General features: G+C 38.0%; 1 protein-coding gene across 2 annotated transcripts; it reads left to right on the forward strand.

The window, feature by feature from the left end:
- Window positions 1-5,907: 5,907 nt before the first annotated feature.
- LOC131247985 (protein AE7) lies at window positions 5,908-14,210 on the forward strand. 2 transcript variants are annotated; one of them, XM_058248010.1, is made up of 6 exons: window positions 5,908-5,931; window positions 9,589-9,764; window positions 11,110-11,215; window positions 11,340-11,439; window positions 13,660-13,705; window positions 13,805-14,210. In XM_058248010.1, the coding sequence occupies exons 2-6, from the start codon at window positions 9,641-9,643 to the stop codon at window positions 13,903-13,905; spliced, it is 477 nt and encodes a 158-aa protein (XP_058103993.1). In that variant the 5' UTR covers window positions 5,908-5,931; window positions 9,589-9,640; the 3' UTR covers window positions 13,906-14,210. The 2 variants fall into 2 exon arrangements, with proteins under 2 accessions (XP_058103993.1, XP_058103992.1); XM_058248009.1 differs by lacking the exon at window positions 5,908-5,931 and adding an exon at window positions 6,312-7,116.
- The last annotated feature ends 341 nt before the right edge of the window (window positions 14,211-14,551 follow it).

Raw genomic sequence — 14,551 nt, forward strand, 5'->3', positions numbered from 1 at the left:
TTGCCCGTCCGCTATCAGGACTCTCGTCCTCTATCCTTTGTGGAACTTCAGGTGCGTCCACCATTGCATTCTCCATCTTCATAGGCATTGCTCAAGGTGTTTTCTACCAGGGCTTGTTCCTTTTGCCATAGGACTGAGGTGCTTGCTTATGATGCCCCACCATTTGATGATCCAGATTGTTCAACGTGGAAGGTCCCAACTCCCATACTGGATGGCATGGTAACAGTCACACAGATTGGAAATCCCCGCTGTTGATACAAAGGTAAGTTGCAACTCTTTTTCTTGACAATTGTTTTTGATTAACCCTCCATGGCCAATGATGAGTGAGACTTTTTACTCAATGTAACAATGTAAAGAATAGAAGAATCTACAAAGATTGATTCTCTAGCCACAAACATTTTTGGGAAATCAAATGTGACTCGGCAAATTGAGGTAGTGTCTCTAGGCCCATCCACTGAAATCGATTGCTGAGCCCATCCCCTCGAGGATCATGGAAGTTGAATATGGATGATAGTTCAGTCGGTAATCCTGGCCCATCTAGGTAGGACGTTTTGGTTCTGTCATTTTTACATTATTGGGTCAGGTCCAGTTGGGAAGGATCTTTGAATAGTGTAGAAACAAAGTTGGAATTGTGTTACTTAAAAACAGGACTAGCAGTCTGCTCGTGGTGAAAGGAAGACTCAATGCAATAGCATTGCCCTCCAGATCTTCTGTCCTTCCCGGGAAGTCGGCCTTTTATTCTTAATGGACTGAGAATTATCTCTCACCTGATGGAGGTTGTATATATTCATATTAATTGAAAATCAATTTGTATGGCTGATTCTTTGGCTAAGGTGTTCAGAGAGCTTCTTTGTGTATGTCATACTCGTTTCCATTGCTTTGATTACTTTGATAGAGCTTGTTTCTTTTCCCCCCCTTGGGGCTTTTTAATATAATTTTTTGTTTGTTGTTGCCAGTTAAAAAAAGAGAGAAAATGGACCATGTACAGTGGGAACTTTTTAGATGAATAGTTTGGATCATCACTTGGTTTGAGAGAAGGCTCCAGGAACAAGCTTACCAAAACTTCCTGGTTTAAAGTGTAGAGAAGGAAAGGGAGCATATGGTTTGCTTTGACATGGATTTCTGTTAGAAAGCTGGTATGCGTGGAGGAGATCATTTGCAGGCCTGTTTTACTGCCTTGACTGGTTGGGGAAGAAAGTAGAGGGAGAAGTGTAAGGCGATGATCCAAGAAGAAATTGAAGGCACTATTTTTGGCACATGTGAGATCTGGGCCATCCATAAGCTGGGAGCACTGCAAGACGATATTATCATCACCATCTGAACCTTATCCCAATTAATTGGGGTTGGCTAAATGAATCCTGTTCCACCATCCCACTCTATCAAGGACAAGACTCTTCTATGCCCTAGCATGAGTTTGGAAGGTCATATTTTTACCCATTAACCTTCTTCTTCTTCTTCTTCTTCTTCTTTTTTTCATGTTGAGTGTGCTTAAAAAGAAAACCGTGCATTAAACGAGTGCTTAGGGATTTCCCCTTAATCTAGACAAAATTGCAGAGATGGTAGATTTCAAAGAGAAATTTCCCTGCACATCTATGCGCCGAATAATTTCACAATAACATTGAAGTGTTTAATCACAAGAATATCGTCAAAATTTTCCACGAGTTTAAGTAGAAGTGACGATGGAAAGATTCAACCCTGATCAAGACATGAATAGCCTTGGGACCGACATGGTCAATAAGCCTTAGAAGCAGATTGCATACTGCCCCCGCCTGGACCCTGGATGATAATCCATCCAAAACTAATGTAGGCCATTATAGGAAACAATTAAAAAAGAATGCCACCATTAGTTTTATGTAGGGCCTCGTGTGGTGTTTGTGCGCTGTCTAATCCACTCATTTTATTTTTATTCTTATTTTTCACACACACACACACACCACTGCACACTCATGCGCTGTAGTGGGATTTCACCACCTATGGGTACTCGAACCCTTGACCAGGTGTTGAAACTCCTAAGAGTCTACCACCAGAGCAAGAGCAAGGACCGTCTAATCCATTCATTTGACATGCCTTGTCATGATGAACAAATAATCCAAAAATCACAATATTCTAGGACTTAAAGTGGGCCATACTATATAAATTTAGAGGTTTTTGGTATAATTTTATAGGGTAGCCCACCTGAGAGTTGAATCATCAAGCCAGACAATGTGTGATCACCTGATGGACAGCATAGATTTCATGCACATAAGTCATCTAACTTATAATAGTGAAAGAAACTACGTGGGTACCTCCCTCTTCCTTTCTCTCTTCATGCAACGTGCTAATACACCTACTCTCTATCATATGTAACACGGATACCATTGCACATTTTTACTTCCACAATTAGTTTTAGAGAAGGGTTCATCCCATGAAATTTATTTAGATTAAAGGAAGTAGTACATGCAACCATATATGGAGAAAGGAAGGAAGAGAAAGATCTAGAGAAATATTTGAAGGGAAGAGAAAAATGAAAGGAAAGAAGAAAAGTGGGTAAAATCCAAGTTGCATGTTTACTTGGAAAATCTTGGTTTACGAGTGTTCATATTTTCAAAAGTTTTTAAATACTATTATTTTAAATTTCAAAGGCTAACCGTCTCCTAAAATTACTTGGATGTGACATTTGCTACTGACATTATAATTAACAGAGACAAATGTAATTTAAAAATCTAAGCAAGGTCATTTTCAAAATGGATAATTGTGTGTGCTTAACAATTCATGGATAGGATTTTGCTCATGTGGTTTGAGTGGGTGCGTGTAAAAAAAAAAAGAAGGATTTTACCTGCACTCTTTCAGTGGCCAGTCGGGATTTAACCAGCACCCTTTAGAAACAAGACCTAGCCGATCTCTCTCTCAAGCTCTCTGCCCATCTCTCCTCCCATTTTTCTCTTTGAATCTCTGAAGCTCAACCATTTCTCTCTTTGAATGTGTGAATGCCTGTTTTTCTCATCTAACTCAATAGATTTGTCTAGTGAAGAAGAAGAAATAACTGTGTACAAATTACCCATGCTATCAATTTGCAAGGGATTAAAATGTTTGGTTTTACAAGGACTTTAAATGAATATTCAGAAGAAAATGAAAGTATTTTGGTCAATGAAAAATGTGGCTGCTTGGCAACCAATGGTTGTGATTATACACCTATAATGCCTCTCAATGATATGGATTTTAAACGCAAGAGGACATTTTGGTCATTTCCTTCCCATAATCCCAACTCTCTCTCCTAATGGAGCCAATTCAAGTAGGCCTTAACTGTGGGGTGCACCTTGATGTCTGGTTTGTATATACATGTCGTCCATTTATTTTTCTAGATCATTTTAGGCATTGGCACAAGATATGAAGTTAATCCAAATATTTGGTGTTTGAGTTGTCGGTATCGCTACAAGTTTCACTGGCCGGAAATAAAGATATAATATCGTTAACGTCGATAATCAGAAATGCGGAGAAAAATGTGAAAACATAAAAATAACAATAGAATTTTTCAGTGAAACTTACGGACATGCGTAAATACACATATTTTCATATTTAGGAATTAAAAATTTGTAAAAAAATACATTAAATAATAAGTTTTCATTTAATGGGGCCTAAAAATGCGGACGTTCCCGTAAGAAATTACTCCAATAATAACTAAAATGAGTTTATATAATGTAGCTAGCATATAATAAGTAATATATGTAAAAGTAAATGAATTAAAAAATTAAATGTATTTTTCTTCGGGGTAATGTAGAATGTTGATCCTATTTGAGAGTTGGGACAAACATTAGATCCACCCCATCCATTAAGTGGGCCATCACATTTTCACCATATATCATTGAATTATATCAAATAAAACACTTAATTAGGCCAAATAAAGGTGTAAAATTATCTTAAAACTCGAAATTCAAGTGTTGTAACCCACATGAGTATTGAGTGTCGTAGGCTTGTAGCCCACTTTAAATTATCCTAAAACGACATGGAAAAATGAATGAACGGCGTAAATAAAATACAAAAATGATAGTGGGGCTCAAAGAGCACCGTCCAATAGCCATTGGCTACACACTGTTGGTAGTCATCTATGTTGGGAATGGATTAGGTGTTATGCAGTTAACAACTTAGTGGGTGTTACCCCTACCGTGGGGCCCACCTTGATAATTTGCTGAATATCCATGCCGTTTAACAGTTTCTGCCGTCCATTTTAGGACCGGGTGCCAAAAAACTATGCATATCTAAATCTCAACTAGACCACACCATAGGAAATAGTGGTGATTAGGTGCCTCGCCATAAAAAATTAGAAAGGGCCCATCATAAAATTTTCACAATATTTATTTGCAATCCAACTTCTTGATAAAGTAAAGAAGATCCGGATGATGAGAAAGTAGAAAGATTATATTGATCCAAAAATATTGTGGACTAAGGATAGGTTTTAATAATTATTCATTACCTTTTCCATTGGTATGGTCCACGTGAGATTTGGATCTTCTTATGATTTGGGATGGCCTCCTAAAATGAGATGTAAAAATAGATGGAAGACATGGTTACACAGAAAATACATAAAGGCGGGCCCCACACAGTTAGCGTAACACCTAGTGAGCTGTTACCGGGAACAACTGATCCGCTCCCATTCATGTCTATGCGAACGTTAGCAGTTTATCATTCGGAGTAAACTCTGTTAGGCCCATTGCGAATGTAATTAATTTATCCATGTTGTCCATCTATTTTTCCATCTTATTTTATGACTTGACCCCAAAATTAAAGCATATCTAAGTCTCAAGTTTACCATACCTTATGAAAGAGTGGGAATAATGATTTCCACCGTTGAAATCTTCTTAGGGCCCACAGTGATGTTTATTTGTCATCAAAACTGTTCATAAAATCACATGGACATGGATGAATAAAAAACAGAAATATCAGGTTGATACAAAACTTTTGTGACCCCAAGAAAATTTCAATGGTAAACATTCAATTCACACAGTTTCCTGTGGTGTGGTCCACCTAAGTTTTGGATATGCTTCATTTTTTGTTTTGTGCCTTAAAATTATCTAATAAAAATGGATGGATAGAGTGGATCAAATACATAAATTAAGGTGGGCCCCACAGAGTACTCAGCACGCAATCGGCTTCCGTTTTGGCGCGGTTTGGGTGGATCCCAAAATCTACTGAGGTCGGTGGATCCCTGACTGTGGGACCCACTGTGAAGTATGTGCCTTAAATCTGTACTGTCCATCATATATGAAGGCTCATTTTAGTGCGTGATCCGAAAAATGAACAAGATTCAAATCTTCATGGACCACACTACAGGAAACTGTGTGAATTCAACGCATATCATTAAAAACTTCTCAGGGCCACAGAAATTTTGAATCAAGCTGATATTTTTTTTAACCCTTCAGATGGCAAACAAACATCACTGTGGACCCCAAGAAGGTTTCAACGGTGAAAATCATTATTCTCATTGTTTCTTGTGGTGTGGTCCACTGGAGCTCTGGATATGCTTTAATTTTGGGATTTACCACTAAAATGAGCTGGAAAAATGAATGGAGGGCGTGGATAAATCATATGCATTCATGGTTGGCCCAGATAATTTACTCAGTATGCTAAAGCGCACCATGCAGTTTGCTTTCATAATTCCGAAGCATAAAAGCAAAAAAGAAAGAAAGAGGGATTTCGTATGCGAAGACGGGTTTTCGGTTAAGAAAGGGAGATTTTCAATCGAGGGTTTCAAAATCTTATATCCAACAAAAATAAGAAATTAATCTTACAAAATCTTCGATTTTTCCTCAAAATCATGTATTCATGACATCAATCTTCCAATTGAACGAATAAAAAGTAAAAATTTCTGATTTCTTTACCTCTATCGAAGACGAGAGCTGTCGATTGATATCCACGAGATTCTTTTCTTCCGAGTTCCAATCAACCATTGACCAGGTATAACCAAAATCAAAGTTTTTTTTTTTTTTCAAATTTTTTCTCGCAAAGAATACAAAATAATCCACGATATCACCGATAATCCAGAGAGAAGCGAAAAAAACACGGGGTGGACCATGCTACAGGAAACGGTGGTGATTGAGCGCACCCTTAAAAGCTTCCTTGGGTCAACCGTAATGTTTATGATGATTGTGTCATACAGCTTAGAGTTGTCAATGGGCCGGGCCTGGGGTAGTCTCAGCCCATTGGGCTGGCTTATTTAAAGTTTTGATTTTTCAGGCCCAAGCTTGGCCCATTGACACCTCTACATACAGCCTTGATAAAGGAATAACATAGATATCAAGTGGGGCCCACCGTGATGTTTGTGAGACATCCACCCGGTCTATCTGTTTTGTCGTATCATTTTAGGACATGAACCCAAAAATAAAGTATATCCAAGATTCAAGTGGGCCTCATGACATAAAAAGCAGGCAGCGAACTGCCTACTGTTGAAGCCTTCCTGTGTCCACCGTGATGTTTATATGTCATCCATACGGCTCATAAGGTCACTCAAAACACAAAATTTTAACCTGGTCCAAAATCTTTATGGCCCCACGAATATTTCAACCGTTCACATTCAATCCTCACTATTTCCTATTATGTGGCCAGCTTGAGTGTTGGATCTGCCTCATTTTTGGGCCCATGTCCAAACAAGATCTGGAAAAACCGATGGACGGGGTGGATTTCTCAAACATTACGGTGGGCTCCACCTACCTTCCCCTCCAAGGAAGTTCGTGCGAAAGCAATCCGCGTCCCAAATGAGGTGGAAAAATGGATGGACGGCGCGGATATACCACAAATACATCAGGTGGGCAGACGGTCACGATCTAACGAAGTCGGTGTAAGCGGGACTTGACCGAGTCCGCTGCCGTCTACGTAACCCGTTTCTCCGTCGAAATCCTGACCCCGATCTCTCACCCGTCGTTTGGGAAGAGGAAGAAGCCTCAGCCCTGGACATTTTTACCCTAGCTCTTAGTTTTAAGATTTGGTTTTACAAGGAGATTAATAGGTTTTGAAACCGTTCGCAATACCGTCTGAAAGGCAGTTTCGCGATTTCTTAACATTTTCACAAGCTTTCTCCATCTCTCTGCCCGCACCCGCATCTCTATCGAAACCCTAAGGAGGAGGAGGAAGAAGAAGAAGAAGGTAATGTAATTTTATCAATTTTATTTGTAGCATTTTCTCTTCTTATTTATTTATTTATTTATTTTTAAAAACTTATTCTCTTCTTCTTCTTCTTCTCCCTCTTTCTCTCACTCTCTCTATTTTTTGGGTTTATGTATTTTCTTTTTTCTCTGATTTTTTTTCAACTCTGATTTTTGGGGTTATGCATGATTTCCACTATCCACCGTGTTTCTTTATTTTTGGGATAAGGCTTGGAAACGGATTATGTTGTCAAACCAAATTAGTGGGGTTAAGGTTTAGATTATTATTGTTGTCGTTGTTGTTATTGTTACTACTACTACTATTACTAAAAGAATAAGATCAATTTTATTGGCGAAGTAAAATAGAATTGGGAGCTGGCCTTGATTGGTTTGCTTTAAAGCTTGACTCGTCCAAGTCTCTACTCCAGTGAATCAACAGACTCGCACTTAGAATTGGTTGATTTGGGTGAGTCAGCCCTGAATCATGTGCAATTGGAGTGCATCTCAGCCTAGTCACCACTTGGCAGCAGGGTGAGTAGACTCACCTGAGTCCCAGGTTGACATGCCGGGTTGGCGCACCATGCCATCAATCTGTTATATCATAAAATAAATGTAATTTTTGGTTTATGATACATCTAAACTGGGAGGTTCAAGTTGAATTACTTGTATGCCAAGTAGTGTTTTAAATATTGACGATATCAGTCGGTATATCCCATGATATATCTTGTATCCCACCTGTGCGATACAAAACACACAGGTCTTGTATCCTACCTGCGCGATACAAAACACACAGGTAGTGCCGATATATCCCACCTAATCAATCTAGTGAGCATTTTCAATTTTTGATCCATATTTTTGTTCTAAATCACGTTAAACCAGTGTCAAATGGTTACAAATATATGATTCTTCATGGTTTCCATGAAAAATTATGGATTTTGAACTTTGATTTCGAGATATGGGAGAGATGGGTCAAATTGCAAAAATGTAAGAAAAAATAAAATTTCTCAATTTCTCACAAATCAGTTGCTTTCTTTCTATCCAAACACAAAATTAAACATGTATGTAACCTGATCTAGTGATTCTTCTTTTGCTTTTGAATGTATTGCTTGTGTTTCCATACATGTCTTCTTACGTTTATAAATTATATGAATAGACTTTAAATATACTTGCATCAGTTCAGTGGGAAATCACATATATTAGGACCCCATACAAAGTAAACCCCTATTATATGCACTTTTTTTTTTTTGGTAATGTTTTGATTTCTAAGTGTGTATTGATGTCTTTTTAACAAACCCTGAAGTTTCATTGAAACATTCGACCAATTTTTCAATGTTCCCATGTTTCCAGACAACAACGATACATTACGCGATACAACCAATATATCCCAATTCCCATGTGATAACCGATATTTATCCCTATCCCAAGGGTGTGATACATTACACGATAACGATATTTAAAACATTGATGCCAGGTTTACAATTTCTCAATGCATGCATATTATCCATTACACTCCAGCAAAGTATCAAAGTTTTCTTCTCTCTCTCATTTTTATTTTTATTTTAATTGAGAGGAATGTATAGAATCCTTGGGTCCCGAGTTCTTACAAATGTGCCTCAGAGTTCTGTAATTCTGACCATTGGTCTGATGGGCCATACCATGATGAACCCTGCCCCAAAATCTCCCTGATTGAAGGATCTTTTTTTTTTTTTTGAAAGATAACCTAAATTAAAGGAATAGAAAGAACAAAAAGGAAGAATCTGCTGAGGGAGCAGAAACTAACTAAGCCTCAAGGAAGGCTAAATCTACATTGATCCCATCCATATGGGAAGCCCATTCAATGATCAGACATTTTATGAAGGAAGCCACTAAGAAGGATGGCTTCGATTCGTTTCAGATACAACGATTGTTTCTTTCTGTCCACACAGCGCACCATATAGCCAGAATCACCATCCGCCATAGCCGAGATTTCGATTTGCCTATTCTTACACCGTGCCAAGCCTTGAGAAGCAGGTCCACATCTCTAGGGAAACACCAGCTGACCTTGAAACAGGAGAGGATATCTGTCCAAATGGAGCAGGCAAACGCGCAGTGGATCAACAGGTGGTCCACTGTTTCTTCCCTGATTGAAGGATCTTGGTCTTCCAGTTTGCCTTTTCTCTCTGTTGAATGCCAACCTCGATGGGTTACGGTTGCCCCTTTGTAGATTTCTTTGCAGCATGAGCTATCCAAAGCAGGCCCATCAATCCATGGGCCCTACTTGTCGGAACTCCAGGACCGTTGGATACTACACATATCTCTGGGCCATGGGTTTAAAGTTCCTCTTGTTTTTAATCAAAGAATAGGTCACTGATTGATAAATCTTGTTTTGTGAAATAAGGAAATGGCAGATGTTTTAGTTTGTTCATGAAAAATATATTAATTTTGATTTTTTTCCCTTTTTAATTTATAAAATGGTTGGTTCTGCTTTCTGCAGTAATAGGTAGAAAAAGGGTGTTTTTGCATTCTATGTGTTTCAAGTTTTCGAAATGGTTTCTGGGTTGATCAATGCCAATCCGGTCGTCTACGAAAGGAAAGAGCGTCGGGTCCGGAGTTCCCCGAGTGATGCAGATGAGTATGCCGTGGAACCTATTGATTCGCTGGAAGTTTTTGATATCCTTTGATCTTAGCATGGTTTTGTGAATGACTGTCTTATTGTCCTTCCATATTGATTTGGATGTCAATAGAAAACTAGGGATCACATCGTTCTGGTATGTTTGTTGGGAAAGTCAATATGATGCAAAGACTACACCTAGTTAACCTGCTTTATCATACACAAGGCATGTGTATGATGATCCGAACAGTTCATTTATCAAGAAAAACCTTGAATGTGTCACAGACAAATTACATCTATTGGATAGTGCTAAACATTCAAGTAATGTCATACAAAATCACTAAAAGCAGTTGGTGATTTTTGTACAAAATCTTTTACATGGTTAGGATTGTCTGATCAGTGTATTTATGGTCTGTGTTTCATTCTTTTATTTTTATTTTTATTTTAAGGTAAGGTGCGCTGTAACCTGAGACCTCATTGTTGAAACACATGCTGCATTGAGCTATGGGCTCGAACCCAAGAACTCAATTTTGAAACACATGCTACATTGAGCTAGAGCTACGTGCTCGAACCCAAGTCTACGGTCCATTATGAAGCCAACAATAAGTGAATGGTTCAGATATATTCATAAAAAAGGTTCAGATTATCATACACATGTGCCACTTGTATGGTAGTAACCTGGGAGGATGAACATTTACTCCTCCCATGTATGTATGTGGTATGTTCATATGTTTGTGTGAGCATGTGTACCCACACACACACACATAAGTATATATACCTTTCAAACAAACACACACACACACACACACACACACACAAGTATATATACCTAATACACATTACATACATCCATATATTCTTGTTTATCAAGTATATGAAAACTTCTGACCTGCCTGAGTCACCTTTCAAATTTTTGGGAGGCTGAGTTGAGCTTGAGTCTCAAGATTTTTCAACCTCGATATGCACATTCATTCACTCAGCATCTTCATTTGATGTCTTGCCTGTATTTAAATATGCATCACTGGATATAGGAACCCCATAGATGCATGTGCTCTTGTGAATGTACTACGCAACAAGTGAAACCATTAATTCTTATATCTGGTTGGATAAGTCATATTTGCACCATCCTTTGGACTGTTTATTTTGTTGGTGATTATTTGTAATATGTCCCCTGGTCTTTATATTGGTTATTCTCTCCACAAAATTATCCTTTCTCCTTTCATTGTATTCCTTGGTCATAATGTTTATCTGGATGTTATGCTTTAGTCATCTAAATGCAATAACTTTCCATCATTTAGGTTGCAGTTATTGGTTGAGTTATAGAGCCCTGTCTATGTCGATATGCCTGACTATGTATGTATGTAATATTTGTGGGATGAGAATGTTTTTCCATAACAATCTTAAATCATGTTAGAGATATCAAAGATCCAGAACATCCTTATTCTCTTGAGGAATTGAAAGTGATTACAGAAGATGCAGTTGAGGTGAATGATGAGCAAAGTCATGTTAGGCAAGTCCATGGCTTATGCTGCTTTTAACTTGTCCTGTAGTTACACTGCATTTTCAATCATGTTTGTTGCCATGTCTTTCATTGTTGGTGTGCTAAAAGAATGACAGCCTGGTTTCTGAAACAGGGTCACATTCACTCCTACGGTTGAACATTGCAGTATGGCTACGGTGATTGGTCTTTGCATACGTGTCAAACTATTGCGTAGTCTGCCTTCTCGTTACAAGGTATGTTGCTTATTGCTCACTTTTGGTAAGCTAAGGTTGGAGAAGGAACTGGATATGTTGAAGTTTTTTGTAGTTCTATTGAGAAACTAATTGCGTCAAGATGACACTGCTGGCTATCGGTTATTCTTTCTATCATATGTGTATAAGACACATGGTGGGACATGGGGCATGTAACACGTGCAGCCAATATGTTGTAATGCCATGCCTCTTTCCAGCTACCAATGCAGACAACAGAACTTATAAAATCTTCCAACTTTGTTTTGGTTTCATGCTTCTTTTTTCCCTAATGACAATTGGAGCATTCTTAAACATTTAACTAATGGCAATTTCATCATTTGATTATTTCACACCTAACTACCTGTCAGTATAAAATCTTCCAGCTTTGTTTTGGTTTCTTGCTTCTGTTTTCCCTAATGACAATTGGAGCATTCTTAAACATTTAATTAATGGCAATTTCATCATTTGATTATTTCACACCTAACCATCTGTCACATTCTTGTATGGAAAAAAAAAAAAACCTCCACGATATTTGGTGTATGGATGGGGACATCAAATTGTATGTCGGTGTATTTTGGTCATGTGATTGCTAAATCAGGGACGATGTTGAATATGTATCAAGGAGCATGTTCTTATGCTCCTCTCAATATACTTTGAGCAGGATGCGTTGTATCTTCTGAGTTCTGACTTTTCTAGCTAGAAAACCAATCCAAGATGTTTCTCCCAGTCCAAAACTTCACCTCCACTTGTATTGATTCCATGATCATTTGAATTATCATAAACCTCAATGAGCTTCCTCTAAAGTTTTTGTTTGTTAATTTGCTTCTATTCATTTTATTGGTGAATTTCCTCCTGTTTGTAATTTTTGACACTTTATAAAATCTAGATCCTTTTGAACATATAACTTGTAGGTAGTCACTTTCAGAAATAGGGTATGTAGTTCTATCAAATCTGAGCTGGTGCATTGGGGGTGAGATTCTGTTATCTTTGCTGTATGATTCCTCATCATCCTGCTTTTGGCTGGCTTTGTTGAGCCTCTTGGCTTCTTTCCCTTGTTAATAAAATTTACCCCCCTCCAAAGCCAACTTGAGCAAGATCACATAGTCATTTAAGCATGATTATTGTGGGTTGTAATTATTTTTTCCCTTTTGGGCCGTTTGGTTGTAAGATTTTTTTAAAAATGCCATGCAAGTGAGAGTCGACACAGAGAAAAAAAGCTAGGAGCCTAGGTCCGCTGGGAATTAAGTTTTCCTTTTTTGTTGTTGCATTAGTTCGGAATTTGTATGCTATATATATATATATATAGCTGTACATATGGACTCTTGAGACTTAATAGACATGCTATAATGATGATATTTTGAGTGAATGAAATTGTTTTGTTTTGTTTTTCCTTATTTCCTTTATTGGAGCGCTTTTATTTGGTCTAGTGAATTTTAACTCCTAAAAGGCCGTTAGGTTCTCCTACGCCCCCCTTCATTCCAATTGGATGGTTTCTTCATTATTTTTATAGTCTAATAAACTAGAAGACTTTGGATTTTTATCCAGAGTCCACTTTTGGGCTTTCCTGTCAAGATTGTGGAATCTAAGGGTGTAATTAGTCTTAAAAATTGCTATGAATATGCATCCAACCGCATGGTCTTTATAGGCTGTGCGGCCCTTAACCAATATTATGTCTGTGGATTATTTATTTATTTAAAAAAAAACACTAAAAGGACTGCATTGTTGGACCTTTTTTTTTTTTTCCAAATGAATTGTTGTTGGACCTTTTGGACCCACAGCCGATAATCGGGGTAATCCGACTGTATCTGTGGGCTGCCAATACCCTCAGTTTGGTTCAGATCAAATATTCTGTTGGACCATGCATGTGGTACAGATTTTCAATCAATTCAATCTGGAACCTTAATGTGGCCCACATTTGAAGTAGGAGCCCTTGGACAGCTTGTTCTTTTAATCTGATGGTCCTGATCTTCGATGGGCCAGCAATCTGGGCCAATCTTGGAGCCTTTTGTTGATCGGATGGTCCTGCAAGTATGCTCATGTCCTTTCTCATTGCATGATTAGTGTCATTCTCTTACAACTTTCATGACTTCATAACTCTCTCTCAAAATAATAATAATAATAATAATAACTTTCATGACTTCATGTGTTTTTTGTTGTCCTTTTTTAATTGAAAATTTCAGCAAAATGCCCTGGATTTGAACCTCATACCATGTTTGCTTGCAGGTGGATATTAGGGTGGCACCTGGAACTCATGCCACTGAAGCTGCAGGTATTCATTTTTCTCAATCTTTTTCTAGCTTTGTCCTCTTGTTCTGAAGTACAGGGCAGTTTGTAATACTGCTGTTGCCGTTTTTTTTAAAACATGCAGTCAATAAACAGTTGAATGATAAAGAACGGGTAGCAGCGGCATTGGAAAATCCCAACCTCTTGGAGATGGTCGATGAGTGTCTTGCTCCAACCTATGCTTGATGAGGTTGGTATCTGAGAATCTCTCAGTTCAGATAACATAATAAGTGAAACAGCTGAGTTCTTAAAAATTGATTATGTGCTGATTTACCTGTACCTATAATGCATTAGATGATCGATCTTTGGGCCCTTACGTAACAGTATATCGGGTCCTGGCTTGTCAACAAGGAGTTGTGTTCAAGATGGAATGTTTGTTTGAAACGAGAATTGATACTTGTGCATTCCCGAATCTCCTTTCTAAGGGCAATTATTGTTTACTGATGTGTGCTAATATGTATAATCATGCATGTTCATGAAGTTCTACAGAACTTTTTTTCTTCCAGATGAGAACAAAAAAAATGTTACCTATCTCCTCATTGTTGCAATGTGTGTATGTATCAAGGTTCATTGTAACCTATTGGGCACATACCGTAATGAATTCATCTAGGCATATGATAAAAACCATGGTATTTCGTAACGGTAGGGTTGGCATATGATACAGACATGGTATTCCGTAACAGTAATGGTGGGTGTAATGGCCATTACCATTACCAGCCGTTACATTTATTATTATTATTATTATTTGTTTAAGAACAAAAAAAAAAACCCTGTATTGGCCCGTTACAGGCCATTTTTTCCCTAATGCGTGACACCATAACGGTGACCACTG

This window comes from Magnolia sinica, chromosome 6 (assembly GCF_029962835.1).
Source record: "Magnolia sinica isolate HGM2019 chromosome 6, MsV1, whole genome shotgun sequence".
NCBI lineage: Eukaryota > Viridiplantae > Streptophyta > Magnoliopsida > Magnoliales > Magnoliaceae > Magnolia > Magnolia sinica.

Bases quoted from the DNA above. Each gene is read 5' to 3' on its own strand.
- LOC131247985 (XM_058248010.1), top strand. From the start codon at position 9,641: ATGGTTTCTGGGTTGATCAATGCCAATCCGGTCGTCTACGAAAGGAAA. The intron at 9,765-11,109 runs ATATCCTTTGAT...TAACAATCTTAA, and splicing joins TGATTCGCTGGAAGTTTTTG to ATCATGTTAGAGATATCAAA. The intron at 11,440-13,659 runs GTATGTTGCTTA...GTTTGCTTGCAG, and splicing joins GTCTGCCTTCTCGTTACAAG to GTGGATATTAGGGTGGCACC.